Genomic DNA, 16,568 nt, shown 5'->3' with positions numbered 1-16,568 from the left:
CCCTCCAGCTGTTGTGAAAGTATATTTCCCATGAGGCATTGCAAGGCTGGCAGATACAATTACTCCCAGAGGCATGATGGGACTTGTAGTTCTGCAACAGCTGGAGGGCCGCAGGTTGCTCTACCCCTGCCGTAAAGAATATCAGTTCTGTAATTAATAACAGATAAACCTGCTTTCATTTTCTTCTTCTTTTAAAAAAAATACCATTTTGACTTCTCTTGGAAATGTTAGTGCTCTGGCTGTCTTGCAGACCTGGCTTGGCTACACTGACTGACCTGGAACTAACATGTAAACTAAAGGCTTCTGTTCTAGGTCCATGACAGAAGGTACTAAAATCAGAGAGCAAACATAGCAGCCAGGCAATGAGCATTTTCAGGAGGCGGTTAGGTATTGCAGCCCCCGTGTTTCTCTTTTGACAGTTGTAAACCCTTACATATACCCAGCGAAGTGACTGGCCTCAGGTGATACACAGAGATTAAACAAATCCTCCTACATAAGTTGTATCTGTTTTTCTGCAGCACTCTCTTCTCTACAGCTGTTCAAAGTCCAGAATTTAGAAAGCTTGTCTGAGCTGTCAGAAAAAATGGGACGGATAGCTTAAATGAAACACTGCAGAGCTTCATGAGGAGACCTCTGAGAGCTGATTGGATTGAAGGGGCACACTCCCCTTCACACAGCACACAGGGACAGAGCTGAAGCTGTCAATCACAAGCTGTGTGCTGAAGCTCCTCCGCTGTCACCTTTTTACCTCTTGATGTCAGGAAAACTTTTTAGAAGTGACTCAGGCAGATAGCAGAGGAATGAAGCAGCAGAAAGAAATTACATGTAGTGCTCCGGATTAAGACAAGCACACACTATAGAGAGATATGCTCTGTTCAAATGTCATGTCTGTAGTTTACAATCACTTTAAGCAACCACAGCACAGGGCCACTTTAATTGTGTTCCAGGACCTATGACATACAGCAGCTATCAAACTCTGTTAAGTGCTGCTTCCATGTAAAATACCTATGTAACTTTTTATATTGCTGTGGTTTTTGGTGACGTCACTGTGGTGTAACATTGCTGTTCCTTGGAGTTAAATGTCACTCAGTGTTTCCCACTGAAACTTTGGCTTTTTCTATACAGTAAAAGTACACACTGTAACTGACAGGTCCTCTTCACAGGCTTAGTAGGTGTATAGTAGTGCTAGACCCGTTTAGGTATGTTTTATGTATATCCAGAAAGCTACTTTTCCTTTGAGAAGGTTGATCTTCAATGAACGTGCAGTAAAGAGCTAACCCACTGCCTCTCCAATCGCGTTCAACCAACCAGTCAACAGATATTCTGTTTATGAGTAAAGTTAGGAGCACCTGGTAGAAATAGTCAAAAAGCTTGGAGATTATTTGAAAAAAAATATTGTATAAACTCCAACCAACGCATTTTGGGGGAAGGTCTTTTTTTATCCCCCAAGCTGGCACTTGAATCTGGATCTGGAACCTGGATCTCAGACCACACAAGGAGTGCATGGATGGTATGCAGTTCACATACAACCAAGAGTCCCATAAACATTCAATGCTAGAATTCCAATCCGGTCTCCAGTGTAGAGGGATGTGTTCAACAACCACAAAACAGCAGTTTCAGGGATCTGGAGTGCCTTTGTGGCTAGAGTGTTCCAACCAAAGAAAGAAACTGGCAAAGAAGACATTGTTAATGTGCTTGGCTAGCCTAGGCTAATAATTCTAAATCGAGGTCCAAGAAGATGCAAGACTCATAAAAGCAGAAACCTGAAAAACAGCACCTGGAGCTTAGACATTGGGGCCTCAAGACGGAGTTGAAAGGTGCCAGAATGCTTTAGGGTTAAAGAAAGAGAAGATAAGAGGGTCCTCTTAAATGACTGGTGATTGGAGGTCTCAAGGGTCGATCGGCAGGGAAAAGCAGGTATGTGGCAATCTCAGGCCAACCAGCGTTCAAAGAGCTTCCTGCCCTTCTACCCTGAAATTTGTAGTCTGTGATGACAGGTAGTGTGAAGGTCTAAGAAGGTGGTCCATTTGTTGAGACTCAGGTTCGATATTGAAGGTCTTTTTTTGTGGACTATTTGTTAAGATCCAAGATTGATGTATGGATGGGTATTCTGCGGTAGGTTTCTGTAATTGTGTCTAAGCATGGCTGGGGACCTACAGCGTTAAAGAACTTGGGCTGCAGATACAGTGCTGTGGTTTAAGGTTTCTTTCTGGTGCCTTCAAGGACTGTCAACCTTCCTTCCTGCAATAAACGGCTAAAATGGCCATCAGGTCCCAATTTTGTGTGGTCTCAGTTTATTCTACAAGTGGTAAACTTAAAGTATAGTTAAAGGCAAAACTTTTTTTTTTTTAGTTTTGGATAGAGGGGAGGTGGATTAGAACACTTGTCAGTTTTTATTGCTGTCTGTGCCCCCGTTAAGGAGATTCATTCTCTCTATTTGTCCTGTTTACCATTATCATTGAAAGTAAAAGAAAATCCCAAATTTTTGTCCCCAGAAAAGTAATAGAGGGGAAATCTTCCTATGGGGACACTAATTCTGGTGACCTGGGGGTCCCCAAGGAATTCCCTTAATTTGCAGGTATTTTTTCTCACTTCCTGTTTGTCTATGGGACAGGAAGTGAAGGGAAATCTCCACAATGGGACACAAATGGTGAAAAAAAATCTGACAGGGGTTATAACCCTCCCTTACTCTATCCAAAATGGAAAAAAATGCCTATCGTTCTACTTTAAAATATGTAAATTATTAATATATATCCCTGTGCTACCGCAGTACACTCAACCCACCATCACCTAAACAGAAAAGTTGCTTGCACTCTTTTTTTTTTATATAACACAAAAACTAGTGTAGTGCTTTTTTCATATCTATCATTAGCCCAAAACCTAAACAAAAAATAACATTAATAACATTATGTGAACTCTAGTATACACAAAATTAAAAAAAACTGAGAAAGTCTGTATTGGACGCAACGCGTCAGTTGGGCAGGTCCATGACGTTACCAAATCGGGCAGAACTGACTGTGGGTTTTATTTTTGTTTTATATCTCTGATTTCCTTTTATAAAAACTTGGGATATGTCCTAGTGGTTGGCTCTCTAGAATACCCTTGTCATGTAAGATGCAGATTCAAATACAACAAAACCCATTCCTCCGACCTTAATCTATAATTCTGTTCTATTTAATAGGAGCTTTTGAGCCGGACATCTCTTGAAACCCAGAAGCTGGACCTCATGGCCGAGGTCTCAAACCTAAAGATAACGATGGTTGGTTTGGAAAAAGAGAAGACCAACTATGAAGATTCTCATAACAAGGCAGAGGTTAGTGCACGCCCCAGCAAAACATACTTGCTGACGTATAGTTATATACTGTATACGCAAACATCTGTCGGGCTTTGCTTAATTAGCGTTATGTAAACTTTTCACCCGACTCTGCTGTACCCAGTGGCGGCTGGTGAAGCTTTAGGATGGGGGGTGCCAGACCCCACCCTTCCTTTTTGACCACTTCTCATAAGTCCTCAGTCTTAGTCCACTCTGAGCCGGAAAACTGGAAGTGACGCGATGCCACAAAAAGCACCGCCGACCGTCCACCGTTCCCCGGCTCCCCGCCAATTAAAAGATACACTGGGAGGGCTGAGATGAATTAGTGAAGAGTGGGAGAGTTTACGGGCACATGGCTTGCGCCCCAAACAATACCGAAACACGGGCAAATCGGCTTCCCAGCTTGCAATCAGCTGATTGCAAGCTGGAAAGCTTCCCCTAGACCGCTGTGTGTCCGGCGCCCGGACACTCTTAAAGTGACCTTTTTTTTTTTTTTTTGCTGAATAGCTTGGGGGGGGGGGGGGGAATACCCAATCGCGTGCAAGGAAAATTAAAAAAACAGCATTTTTGCTTGCACATGATTGGATGATAGAAACTAGCAGTGCTTCTGCTCATTTACTAAACTCTGGAGCAACTGCACTTTGAGGCCGGGTTCACATTAGTTTCGAATTGGATGCAGAGAATCTGCATCCAATTCGCTATAGCAGGAGATTGTGACCGGCTCTTTATGGAGCCGGTTCACACATCTCCACAGCGGCTCCGGTGTGATTTGCACAGGAATGCTGTGCGTCTTTTGGTCCGTTTCAGGTCCAAATTCAGCCAAAAATGCGGGCTGAAATCGGACCTGAAACAGTGGGGACGCACTGGAGCCGCTGTGTGCTCATGTGAACCCAGCCTCAGAGTGCAACTGCACTTTGCAAAGTGCACCGTCTATTTGCCTTTAGTAAACCAACCCCTGCGTCTCAATAAGTTCAGGGAGCCAGACATCTAGCATTGTCAGAAGGGGGTCAGCAAGACAACATCTATACTTCTCTCATGGTGGGTTTCTGTTAAAATGTATGTCTAGGAAAATTAAAAAAAATAAATATAATCTGTACAGCTCTGCAATACATATTTCCCAGTGATCTGTCCCTTTATGAAAATGCTGCAAGTACAGAGAAGTGAGTGTTGATCCTTACAGAAATTCAGTGAACCCCTAACTTCCTTTTAGTGAGCTTACAACGCTGTCTCTGCTGCACTGAAATCGCAAGCGGCGTCGTCAGCCCTGTCACCTTCTGCTGGACTACAGAACACCTCGTCCTCTTCTTACCTCCATAACTTGAAGTGGTTCTTCATCCTAGGAACTAAAAATTCAAAGTCAGTAGCTACAAATACTGTAGTTGCTGACTTTTAATAAAAAGACACTTACTTGTCCAAGTATCCAGCGCCATGCTCGTCCGGGCCGGTTCTTCGCTGGTCTTCGGTCCCCAGCTCTGGCACATTTAGTGTGGGAAGCCAGCTGTGACTCCTTGCGACTTTCCCACTGCGCATGCATTAGCCTTGCTGCGCTTTGTAAATACATATATTGGTAGGAGAGAGGATATGGGATTTTTAGGGTACCTAAGAAAAATTAAGTCAAATATCTAAAAACTTATAATGAATTTATTAATACAAAATATATAAAAGACATCACAGTATCATCATACAGTAACCATAATAAGTAACCAGCAGTGACTTCTTGCTCTACATGTTTCGCCATGCAATGGCTTCCTCAGGAGACTTCCAACAAGCACTGCATAGCATGGTAACTATAGGGGAAAAACAATATATTGAAATTCATATTTAATAATCAGCTTAGAAAGCCCATAGGTTAAATCTCAACAGTTTTTGGTGGGTCTGTGATTTAAAGTTCAGCCAATAACTGAATAGAAACATGAACAACATATTTAGTGATTGCTATACCCACTAGTGTGCATAACATTTTGAGCCAACCAAACCTTGGATTGCTATATGGCTGACAACACCCACCGCAAGCCTGATTTTAATTTGCAGTTGGCATATTGCAACTCAGATTGTAGGCACTGGCTGAACTGAAAAGTCACATTTGAAGGAATATTTAAGTGAAGGGTAAAGGGTATTTTTATCTGTTTTCCCTGGAGTAGTCCTTTGATGTGATTAGGCCATGCAGCAGGTGCTTGTTTGTATTCCCATCCAGCTTGCTTTGCATTCCCGGCATATGGAGGACGGCTGGCCTTCATACATGAACCTGCGGACAGAATGCAGAGATAAGGACGGGAAGTGTACAGGATCCTGCTGAGCTGGGTTATTCATTGAGATCCCTCTCCAGATTGTGGTTACGTCAAGCATGCACGCCACTTTGCAGCTGTTTAATGCCTTTTATGTGTGAGTAACAAACACTCAGCCCTGTAAAGTCCTCTTCTCCACCACTTTTCATCAACTTGTCATTTGTCAATGATATCTTTACATATTAATGCATGTGTAACCAAACCTCGTTTTCCAAAGAAGTTGTGTGCAGGGAAAGTATTATGATATAGTGGAATGTACTTTGCACATGAAGCCAATCTGTTTTTATTTCAATAAAAGTAAATAAAATCTGCAGTTTGGAGTAACCCATAAGCAACCAAGCGTTAACCTACACTTTGTAAAATATACATTGCTTAGCAAATGAGGCACCAGAATAAGATCAATTACACACTAGAGACCCGTTTGTGTTAAATCCGATGTGATGTTCTAAATCTATAGATCTCGCAACCAACTTGGTGCTCTTTCATACTGGTGGCAATGCTTACTGCCCTTTGAAAATCGATCTGTAGTAGATCACTTTTCAGAGGACAGTAAAGCAGCTAGCCGGCTTATTGCACCTCTGCGTGTTTTTTTTTTCTTTTTTCTTTTGCATTGCAGGGCTGTGCCACAACTGTGAGCTAAACGTTTGGTTTGCAACTGCTGTGTGGCCTCTTTGATCTCGGTGGTGCCCGTCAGACTCTGCAGCACAAGTTAAAAATGTTGCAGCTGCGAAGCAAAGCACCAGGGCATGTTTACAGCCCTGCCAGGCTGTAATGTTAGAATTGGGGTGGGCTCAGCAACTGCAACTCAGCCACCCGTTTTTACCGCCCTCTCTCCTGGCTGCATTTCTGTGTCCAAACTACAGGCTATATATAGATATCTATATAGATATAGATATCTATATACATTTATATCTACATAGATATCTATCTATATACATATCTATATAGATAGATATCTATATAGATATCTTTATATAGATATATATATCTATCTATATAGATATATCTATATAGATAGATAGATATAGAGAGATATATATCTATATATCTCTCTATATATATCTATCTATATAGATATATCATTTTATTATTATAAATCCTTTTAATTTTTATTTATTTATTTATTTATTTTCATTTTGTTCCCTCACCTCAAAAAAAATCTTATTGCAGAGTGCACCCATGTTGGCAGTTTTGCAAAGCATTCTAGGTTTTATAAAGGGAGAGCACAGCAATGGCTTTTCCTTTTGTGACCATCTCCCAGTGATTGAATCTTCATATGGCACTTATGAACAGAGTAGGAAGGCCGAGTGTCACACTCATTTAGCTGTTTTTACATATAAGCTTCAGCTTTGTAGAGAACATTGGATTTGCAGGTAAACAAGTAAAGCCTGTTTGACCTTTCAAGTGATTCTAAGGTCCCTTTCACACATGTGCGACCTGGCCGCGATTTTTGCCGTGACTTGAAGCAATGGCTGTGTAATGTTGAGGTCTGTGGACCTCAAGTCGCATCAAAGTCAGACCAAAGTAGTGCAGGGACTACTCTGAAGTCGCACAGATAGGAACGGTACTCATTGGGAATCATGGGGTATGACTTGTCATGCGACTTTGCAGTCCCAAGTCGCAGAACAAGTGTGAAAGGGGCCTAAAGGATTTTTAGAAAATAATAAACATGTCATACTGTCATTTTGTGTAATAGTTTTGTACAGGGCAGCCCCGATTCTCCTCTTTTGGGTTCCCCCTTAGCAAGCCACTTACTATGGGGGCAGTCGTGTGGGCTCACTCCTGAACTGCACTGTGTGTCCATTGACACACACAGTACTGTTCTGCCCCGCCCCCTGCTCTCTCCTCACTGGCTGTTATTGACAGCAGCAGGAGCCAATGACTCCTGCCTCGATCTCCAGTGAGGAAAGCGAGAGCCACTGCTGTCGAGCACAGCGCTGGATCGAGTATTCTGCATTTAGAACCAGTTTAAGTTTTTAAATCACTAGACACATCTCAGGTGCATCAAAACAGAAGGTGTTAAATATCTTCCAGTTTATGATCGTTAGAACGTAGCCACAGCCTGAGTAGAAATGCCTGTCCCCTGGCAGCATGCTGTAAAAAAGGATCCTTGCTCTCAGTGTGGAAGCAGTGGTCTCCCAGCAGAGGTCCAACACACACACACACCCCCTGTTAAGTCAGACCTATAGCTCTGCAATCAGCAAAGTGCATGGCGGACCTCTGCAGAGAGACCACTGCTTCCACACATAGAGCAAAGGTCCTCTTCTACAGCATGCTGGCAGGAGACAGACTTTTCTTCTGTTTTCTAAAAATAAATAAACTGCAAGACCTTTCTGATTTGATGTGATTTAAGCTGAGAGATAATTTTGGGTTTCAAGGTTGTCTTGGTAAACCAGTAAAGGGGGTTCACAGCTGAAATACATTTTTTTTACTGGACTATAAAAATGAAAGAAAAATGTCCTCACACATAATAGATATTTAGTCCTCATGCACACGGACGTTTTTACAGCAGCTTTTTTGAGCTTTTTTTGCAGCTTAAAAAGGCCTGTCTATGTTAGTCTATGGCTTCATGCCCACCTAGGCGTTTTTGAGCTGCAAGTGGCATAGGCGTTTTTAAGCTGTAAAAAGAAACCCAGGACCAGTGGGTTCTGAGAGACTTTTTCAGCTGTAAAAACGCTCTAACGCTGAAAAATGCTGAAAAACGCTGAAAAACACTCAAAAACGCCATTCACCAACATTTTTCAAGGTTTTGATCCATTGAAAAAAAAAAAAAAAAAAAATTAGAAAAAAAAAAAAAACGCTAAAAAATGCTAACGCGGAAAAACGCTCAAAAACGCTAAAAACGCTATTGCAAAAAACGCTGAAAAAAGCTGAAAAAAGTTTTTAAAAAATCACTGCAAAGATACTGGCGTTTTCATAACGTTATTTTAACAGCCTGTGTGCGTGAGGGCTTAGGTTCACATTCATGTAGGCATCCCATGAATGAATAGAGCTCTGTTTAGGTACAGGAGGCATTTTTATCTCAGAACTGAAGATTACACAAGGCTATAGAGCCCCATGTGCCCCCAATCTAACAGCTCCCCCCCCAAGGTATTCGCAGGAACTGCTGCCCTCAATGATCAGAGAAGAAGTTAGGGACTGGAAGTGTGTGATCAACAACTATCAACATCCACTTCTCTTTTTTTTCTGTGTATCTCTGGTGCACATGTACAACGTATTATGGTTCTCTTACTTTCAGGAAGGAGCTTGCTCTAAACTTTCTCTTCCCTTTTACAGTCTGTAGTCAATATGATAAATGAGCTCCAGGAACAAATGTGCCAACTACAGCTGGAGATCAATAGTAAGATCCAAGAGAGGGAGGAGAACCAGACTAACCTGTCTGACTTGACTGGACCTCTTCATGACGACCTGAATGAACTGATAGACCCTCCACAGCCCATGAAGTGCCCGGGTTGTGAGGGGAAGGATGTATGAGAAGTATTGTGCACCTTGCATGAGACTTGGGGTGTGTACTAATTTACTGCACGTAAAATGGTGGCTAGACAAGGGCTATCCATAACGCGTCAGTTGGGGTACTGCAGCCTGGACATATGAGCGTAAAGGAACCACATACATTCTATATGGTGACAGGCCAATGCCACCCAAAACTGTTTACAGCTGTTTGAGCAAAGTATGAATGGATGAGAGCACCACAAGTTAGTGGCAGTCCAGTGGATGTTTGTTATTCATAATGAGTCCGAAGATAAACCAATGCATTTTAGGGGCTCAGAGCTGCCCCTTCATCAGGGCTTAGAAACAAGGTCTAATGAAGTGGAGTTCTGAGCTCCCGAAACATGTTGGCTTTAGTGTCTGGTCTTTTAGCAGGCATAAAAAAACTTCTACTGGACTGGCACTAACTCATGGTACTTTCATCCTTTTACACTTTGCTCAGACTTTTCCGGGGACTCTGTGGGATACCCCGATGAACAGGGAGCTGCCTTCCTCCATTTAAATTGACCTTTGCTCTTGGGTCCAGCACTTCTACATGTCTTTTGTAATTTCAAACATTTGGCAGCGTTTTTACACCAGTGTGAAACAGGAAAAGCCTCCTATAACCTGCACATAGCCTCAGCCCAGGCTCCGACTAGGCAACACCCTCAATGTATTGTGCTCCACCCTCCCACCCCCCCCCCCCGTCTTAATCATGGGGATAAGGCTTTTACACCAGTTGGATGCTCCAGAGATGTCCCCTTGCTTTTCAAGTACTGCCCAAATGTCTTAGCTGTAATAAAACCAAATGTCACACCTACCCTCCTGGATAGATTTATAGTAATATGGAATAAACATATAATAGGGGAGTCCATCTTTGAGAGCTTCCCAATGATCTGGTCTTCTGAGGAGGTGGAGATATAAACTGCTGATGGAAAATCTCATTGCTGAACTCTGCAAGATCTAATGCCGCGTACACACGAGCGGACTTTCCGGCAGACTTGGTCCGGCGGACCGGACTGCGGCGGACAATTTAATTGTGCGTGGGGTCCAGCGGACTTTTTTTTCCCAAAAGTCCGACGGACCTAGAAATAAAACGTGTTTCAAATCTTTCCGATGGACTTGAGTCCGGTCAAAAAATCCGCTCGTCTGTATGCTAGTCCGACGGACTAAAACTGACGCTAGGGCAGCTATTGGCTACTGGCTATCAACTTCCTGATTTTAGTCCGGTGTACTTCATCACGTACGAATCCGTCGGACTTTGGTGTGATCGTGTGTAGGCAAGTCCGTTCGTTGGGAAAGTCCGTTGGAAGTCCGCCGAAAGTCCGCCGGATAGTCCGTCGGACCAGTCCGGTCGAAAAGTCCGCTCGTGTGTACGCGGCATAAGAAACCGCCAATTCCACCAAATAGTGTTCAGATGCATTGCATACATGACCCTACCACCAAATTATATTCATAATGGATGATCTACAATCAAGCATACTAGTCTACGTGAGGTAGATGAGCATGTTTTTACCTATGTAGGTGGAAGCGAAAGTAGAAACAATGTGACCACTGTCTTTGAGTAAACCGTGCTTTGCTGGGAAAATGCATCCCAGCCAATAAATGTTCCCTCAAGCAGGCTGAGTCAAGAACATTGGCAAGGGTCTTAGCAGGGTCTACAAACGTATAAACCTTTCCCAGTCTGTTAATAAACATCCTGTTTCGGGAACATTTTGTAATGTCTGTAGGCACCTCATTTCTTTACTGTTCTGCAAACTACACAGAGGGCTCTCGGGGCTTTGCAACAACCGAGCTGTAATACCAGATTTCACCAGCAGGTGACAACATAGCTGAACTTACAGCTTTGGGACCCAGTAAAATTGGAGACTCTAATGAAGACCAGAAGCCACCAACTATGGCTCTGCAGTAAAACCCAAAGTTTTTTCTTTTTTTAAAGTTTGGGGAACGTTCCTAAATATTCCATAGGTCAGTCATTCATTTTAACCAAAACAGTGTAATAGAGCTTCCCACTGGGCTTACTGTCAACAGATTTGTTAGGATGAACCCACCCATCACTGGTTTATTTTTATGCAAAGAAAGTCAAATAGTATGTGTCTTATCTGGAGTGTACATATTGGTTCTCAATGATCATAATTTGGTCTGATAATTGGTTCAACCCAAAAGGGTGCCCCTTTCTCAGTTAGCTGTGGGTAAAAACACAAAGCTATCACCCTTTGCAGCCAATAATAACTAATATGTGACCTGTAAGTACTTATCCATTCCTAACCTTCAGCTAATATTGCATTGTGCTGATTTGTTTGATGTGAATGTTATTGGAATTTACTAACTGTGTGATATTTTTGGAAAAATATATTCTGTAAATGTGTATTACTTTACAACATTGATGTTACTTTTTTAACTTGGAGTTTTTTTCACATTTTACAACATATTAGGTCTGTAGGGATGATGATAAAATATTGGCCCCTACTGTGATCATGGCTGTTAGTAACAACTTGGGCACAACTAGCCTGAAGTGCATACAAATGTGCACAGCTGCCATGTGTGCCTGTATGCTTGCTCCCACCTATGTGTAGCAAAGTCCCGGGCCTCTTTAAGCTCAATAGTAACCTCCAAAGTTAGAAAGAACTGACATCCTTCAGTGTAGAGTGGGTTACGAGGCATGGTGGGTGTAATGTAAGATGAACAGGTGGGCGCCAGACACTTTTTGAATGCAAAGAGATTTATTGTCCTTAAACAGAACTGTGGGAGGGAGGGTTGGGGCCAGGACACCCTTAGGTAGATGCAATGTTAATTGGCAGACTCCGAGACTTCTATAGGTAGACAGCTATACAGGTGAAGGCCTCCAGCCGGACACCACTTCTGTATAGGTAGGACCGATGTCTCTTATGGCAACAATCTTGTAGCTGTTACTAATGGTAAAGGTATTCAACTATCTGCAACACAAACAGTTCTCTTTACCCCACACTCACTCACTGTGGGTCTTTACTCAACAAGCTCCCAGTCTCTCTCACTAGACTTCAGATCCACTAGCCACTGGATCACCTGAACTCTTTCACTGTAGCACTCCGTATCTTCCTCAAGCGTCACCCCTGCCTCACTGCTGGGTCCCTGGCTTGGTACTCACAGATACGCTTCAAACTTCACCCCTGCTGACACATTAGGCCCTGGCATGGCACTCCACAAGCATCACCTCTGCTGCCTCGCTGGGTCCCTGACTTGGCACTTGCTGAAGCTTTCCCACTTCTTCACCATCCTCGGCTGGCGAGAAGTCTGCTCTGGTACTGGCCTCAGCTTACTCACAATGGTCTCCGGTAGCAAGGTGGATGGTCCCTTAGTGGCAACGGCTTTCCTTCTACCTCCGACCATGACTGGTTCCCCGGCTGGTGGAACCGTTACTTCTCTTTGGACTACAAGCCCGCAGTCCCAACCCTACGCTGCTCTCCTGCTTCTGGATAGGCCCTCAGACAGCCTAGCAGCAAGATGTCCCCGGGATAAGCCTTAGGTTTCTGGTCTAGCAGCCCAGGGCAATATAACACACGTTCACCCAGACAGCCGTCCAGGTGGCACAGAACCCCGATCACCTGACTCCACTCAAATAAATAGGCTCTCCCAGCAGGCCAAGGGACCCAAGAAAATCCCTGCCCATTGGCTGAGACACCCAATTCATTCCTAATCTGTTCTGGCAATGCCCTTGTCTTATCTAATGTCACCAGATACCTGGCCATCTAGCGACAGAAGAGAGAAGAGCAGAAATTCCAGAATTAGGGGGAATCAATTGATCTCCTAACAATCGGCCAAGGCAACTATCACTTGGCAAATAAATTTAATAGCAAACCTGCCTAAACATCAGGGTGCTACATCTGTATGAGTGGGTCCGCTTATCCAGTTAGATGTTCCTCTAGGGTAATAAGGTAATGGTTCCTTTTAAGAGCTTTTCACCCACACACACTATTACACCAATACTGTGTTGAAACAGAGAATGCCCCAATATTGTAATATGTAAAGGAATCACTTTATTCTACTCAAAAGTGCTGCCTACATATATAAAATAACTCCTAGCAGTCATGGCGGTACCGTTCTTCCTGGTATGACATCACTTCTGGCCCGCGGACCCTCAGGCTCTGCCCAAGGATTTATGTCACACACCACGTGACTTCATCAGGGAAAAAACTCTGCACTTGGTTTACAGGAGTTACTCACATATACACATATAAGTATCTTGCTTCTAGTGCAAATCTCCAATATATAGGCGTTTATTCCTTATTCTTAATCAGGGTATACATGTCTTGAAATGCCACCTGTTTAATAAAAAACGGTTGAATTTCTGTATGTGTACACCGCTGCCTTTTAAACAAAACATGCTGGAAAACTAGCATTTGATCAGCACAGCCAATGGCTTTAGCGCTGATCCGCGTATTCCGACAGGGGGGAGCCCCCTGTCAGAATACAGTAGTGTGATGGGGAAAGATCCCTGCATCAGCATTGCTTGCTTTGATATGGGGATCTGTCCGTTTGTTTTTTGGGTCCCCCAGGTCACCAGAACAAGTGTCCTCATTGGAAGATTTGCCTTCTAATACTGTTCTGGGGACAGGCAGAGAGGGTGAATCTCCCTAACGGATCAATCCATCTCTACTCCATCCAAAACTAAGAAATAAGTTTTGCCTTTAGTTGTACTTTAAGAAATATACGCTCAATGATGATTCTGTAACCTCAAAGTAGAACTATAAACAAAACTCTATTTTTTTTTCTTTTTGGATAGAGTAGGTCATTGTCCTGATTGGCCAGGAGAAGAAGCCTGAAGACAGTTGCGAATATAGCCAATTGGAGCCTCAGACTCTAATCGCGTGGTTTGAAAAAAGAAATCTCATTGAAACCTATGAGTCCGGTGCCCCACATGCATTCCCGCTTGCAAATTTATGGACTGGCTGCTCCTGGTTATAACCCGTTAGATTTTTTTTTTGCCATCTGCGTCCTTCACTTCCTGTTCCATAGCCAAACAGGAAGTGGGAGGAAATCCCTGAAAATTAAGGGAATTCCTTAGACCTCCCAGGTCACCATAACTAGTGTCCCCATTGGAAGATTTCCCCTCTGTTACTTTTCTGGGGACAACCCAAAATTTGGGATTTTCCTTACTTTAACTTTTGGTGATAACGATAAACAGGAGAAATTGGGTGAATCCCCAGAAAGGGGGCACAGATAGCAATAAAAATCTGACAGGTATTCTAATCCCTCTTCACTCTATCCAAATCTAGAAAAAAAAGAAAAGGGTTTTGCCTTTAGTTATACCTTAATATTAAAAAGACACAATATAAAAAAATCTTTACACAGTAAAGACAGAGGGAGCCTTGGGATTCGCAGTTTGTCAACAACTTTAGGTCTGAATGTTGCTCTAGCATGACATAGACAGGTGGAGTCCTAATGCTGAAGATTCCAATCTTACAGTGTTTTCAGGCATCTTCAGCTATAAATGTCAATTTTTGTTGTAGTCAGAGCCTTGTCTTTCCTCCAGGGTGGTTCATCTGCCCATGAAGCAGCAAATAACATGTTTATGTTGCCTAGAGCTACACATAGACTTGCCGAGACTTCTACTCTTCTCTTACATGTACTCCTGTGATCATGCAGAGTTGGGTGGGATAGCTTCTTATCGGTGAATAGCATCAGATTCAAGTGCGGACAGGCCAACTTCTTCATGTGAACCATGTGATGACGCTTGGTGTTTACTGCATGAGTGTGTCAGTGAGCATTCAGGATTGTGCACCTGTGTGGTGTGGCTGGGTGCAGATTTCTTGCCTCTAATCATGGCCTATTTGTCCTGGTCCTTTTCACAGATGCTGCTACAAGAACTGAAAAGCCTCAAAATAAAAGTGGATGAACTGGAAAACGAGAGGGCACAACATGAATGGAAACTTAAAGCAACAAAGGTGGGTCAAATGTTTTGTGTTTAGCCGATGGCAGTGCTACGTTAACGCTTCAATCCTTTTCATTTCTTTAACATTCACAACTCCATTGTTTGCCATCTATATGACTATTTTGCTATTGTAAAACCTATTCAGATCTGTGCACTGTTACAACACATAATTCCCATGGTTTGGTGTTGGGCAGAGATGTCATGTTCTGCCTTGGCACTAGAGATGAGGGGGATTGGTTCATGCAAGCATTGTTCGTGTCAGATTGTCCATTCATGGCAGACAAGCCAATACTTTTGGACCCTTACCAGCTCCATCTTGGAGAAATTAGAACATTGCATGGCCCAAATAAGGGCAGTTATTTAATGATGATGTGCCATGCCCTAGGACTACCCAAACACCAAATGGCCCATGGAGATTAGCAAATGTGGACATTGGATATAGACATTACCTGTTTAGAAGGGTTACCACTCCAGCTATTTTTTAGGCAGGCAAATAATCCACCTGGCAAAACTGATTGTGGGACCAGATTTGGCAGATCACTGGTGGAGCAAATATTTACAGATTTGCTATTCACTATTTGGCACAGTTTCTGACTTTGCCTGTGTTCCCTCATCTGTGTTATAAGTGCCCCATTTGTGCAAGTTGTGAAGAGGAGGATGGGTTGTCTGCTGGCTGTTTTACTTTCCGTTATATCAGCAGTGTCCTATCTTCCTTGTGCCCCCTGAATATTGTGTTCTGATTAAGGTCTGGTCAGTCTATAGAAGAGTGCCCTGGCACTACAACCAGCTGTTTGCCTCTGTGTGACCCTTCAAAGTGCCTTTGTAGTAGACCCTGGTGAGCCCTAATATCTGTAGGGTTTCTGTGCAGTAGTATATAGAAACTCTTTACTTTTTCCACCAAGAGTTTTGATCCACAAGTCCATGCTAAATATACTAAGTTCAATTTTTAAAGTGTACATTTAAAACCAGAATGACTTGCATGCCATATTTGATAAAACATTGTTTTTTTTAGGCTGAAATTGCACAACTACAGGAACAATTGGCTTTGAAAGATGCTGAAATAGAACGTCTACAGAGTCAGATAACTTCAAGAACAGCTGCACAAAATGAATCCTCAGACAGAGGTACATAGTATAATTGTTTCTAATTAACTTTTCTAATTAATATAGGATTGCATTAAACATAATGGGCTTGGTTAACTAAAACTGGAGATGGCAAAATCTGGTGCTGCTGTGCATGGTAGCCAATCCGCTTCTAACTTTGGCTTGTTTAGTTAAGCTGTGATGAAAAAAAGGAAAGCTGATTGGTTTCTTTGCAGAGCTGCAACAGATTTTACACTCTCCAGTTTTAGTAAATCAACCCTATGTGTCTCAATGTGCATTCATTATTAACAACACTTTTAACAGATTCCACTTGGTCAGTTATTTTTCTATGGTTTTTACCATAGTTTCATTTGTTTTTTTTTCCACATATACATTTTATTAAAGCAGAATTTCAGCAGAACCTTTTGTCACTACTTTTGGATAGTTGGGGTTGGGTTAGAGCCTATATTAGGTTTTTATTATGTCCTTATTGGGGAGATTTCATTACA

General features: G+C 42.7%; 1 protein-coding gene across 15 annotated transcripts in view; it reads left to right on the top strand.

The window, feature by feature from the left end:
• Positions 1–16,568, top strand: part of PPFIBP2 (PPFIA binding protein 2) — a 346,167-nt gene that overhangs the window by 235,581 nt on the left and 94,018 nt on the right. For all 15 annotated transcript variants that reach the window (XM_073604444.1, XM_073604445.1, XM_073604446.1 and 12 more), the window contains 3 exons: positions 3,182–3,313; positions 14,898–14,990; positions 15,990–16,101. In XM_073604444.1, the coding sequence (XP_073460545.1) occupies positions 3,182–3,313; positions 14,898–14,990; positions 15,990–16,101 (337 nt within the window). The remainder of the gene's footprint in view (positions 1–3,181; positions 3,314–14,897; positions 14,991–15,989; positions 16,102–16,568) is intronic.

Source organism: Aquarana catesbeiana, linkage group LG11 (assembly GCF_042186555.1).
Source record: "Aquarana catesbeiana isolate 2022-GZ linkage group LG11, ASM4218655v1, whole genome shotgun sequence".
Taxonomy (NCBI): Eukaryota; Metazoa; Chordata; class Amphibia; order Anura; family Ranidae; genus Aquarana; species Aquarana catesbeiana.
Note: the sequence above shows the minus strand (reverse complement) of the source record. Positions and strands in the feature narration are given on the sequence as shown.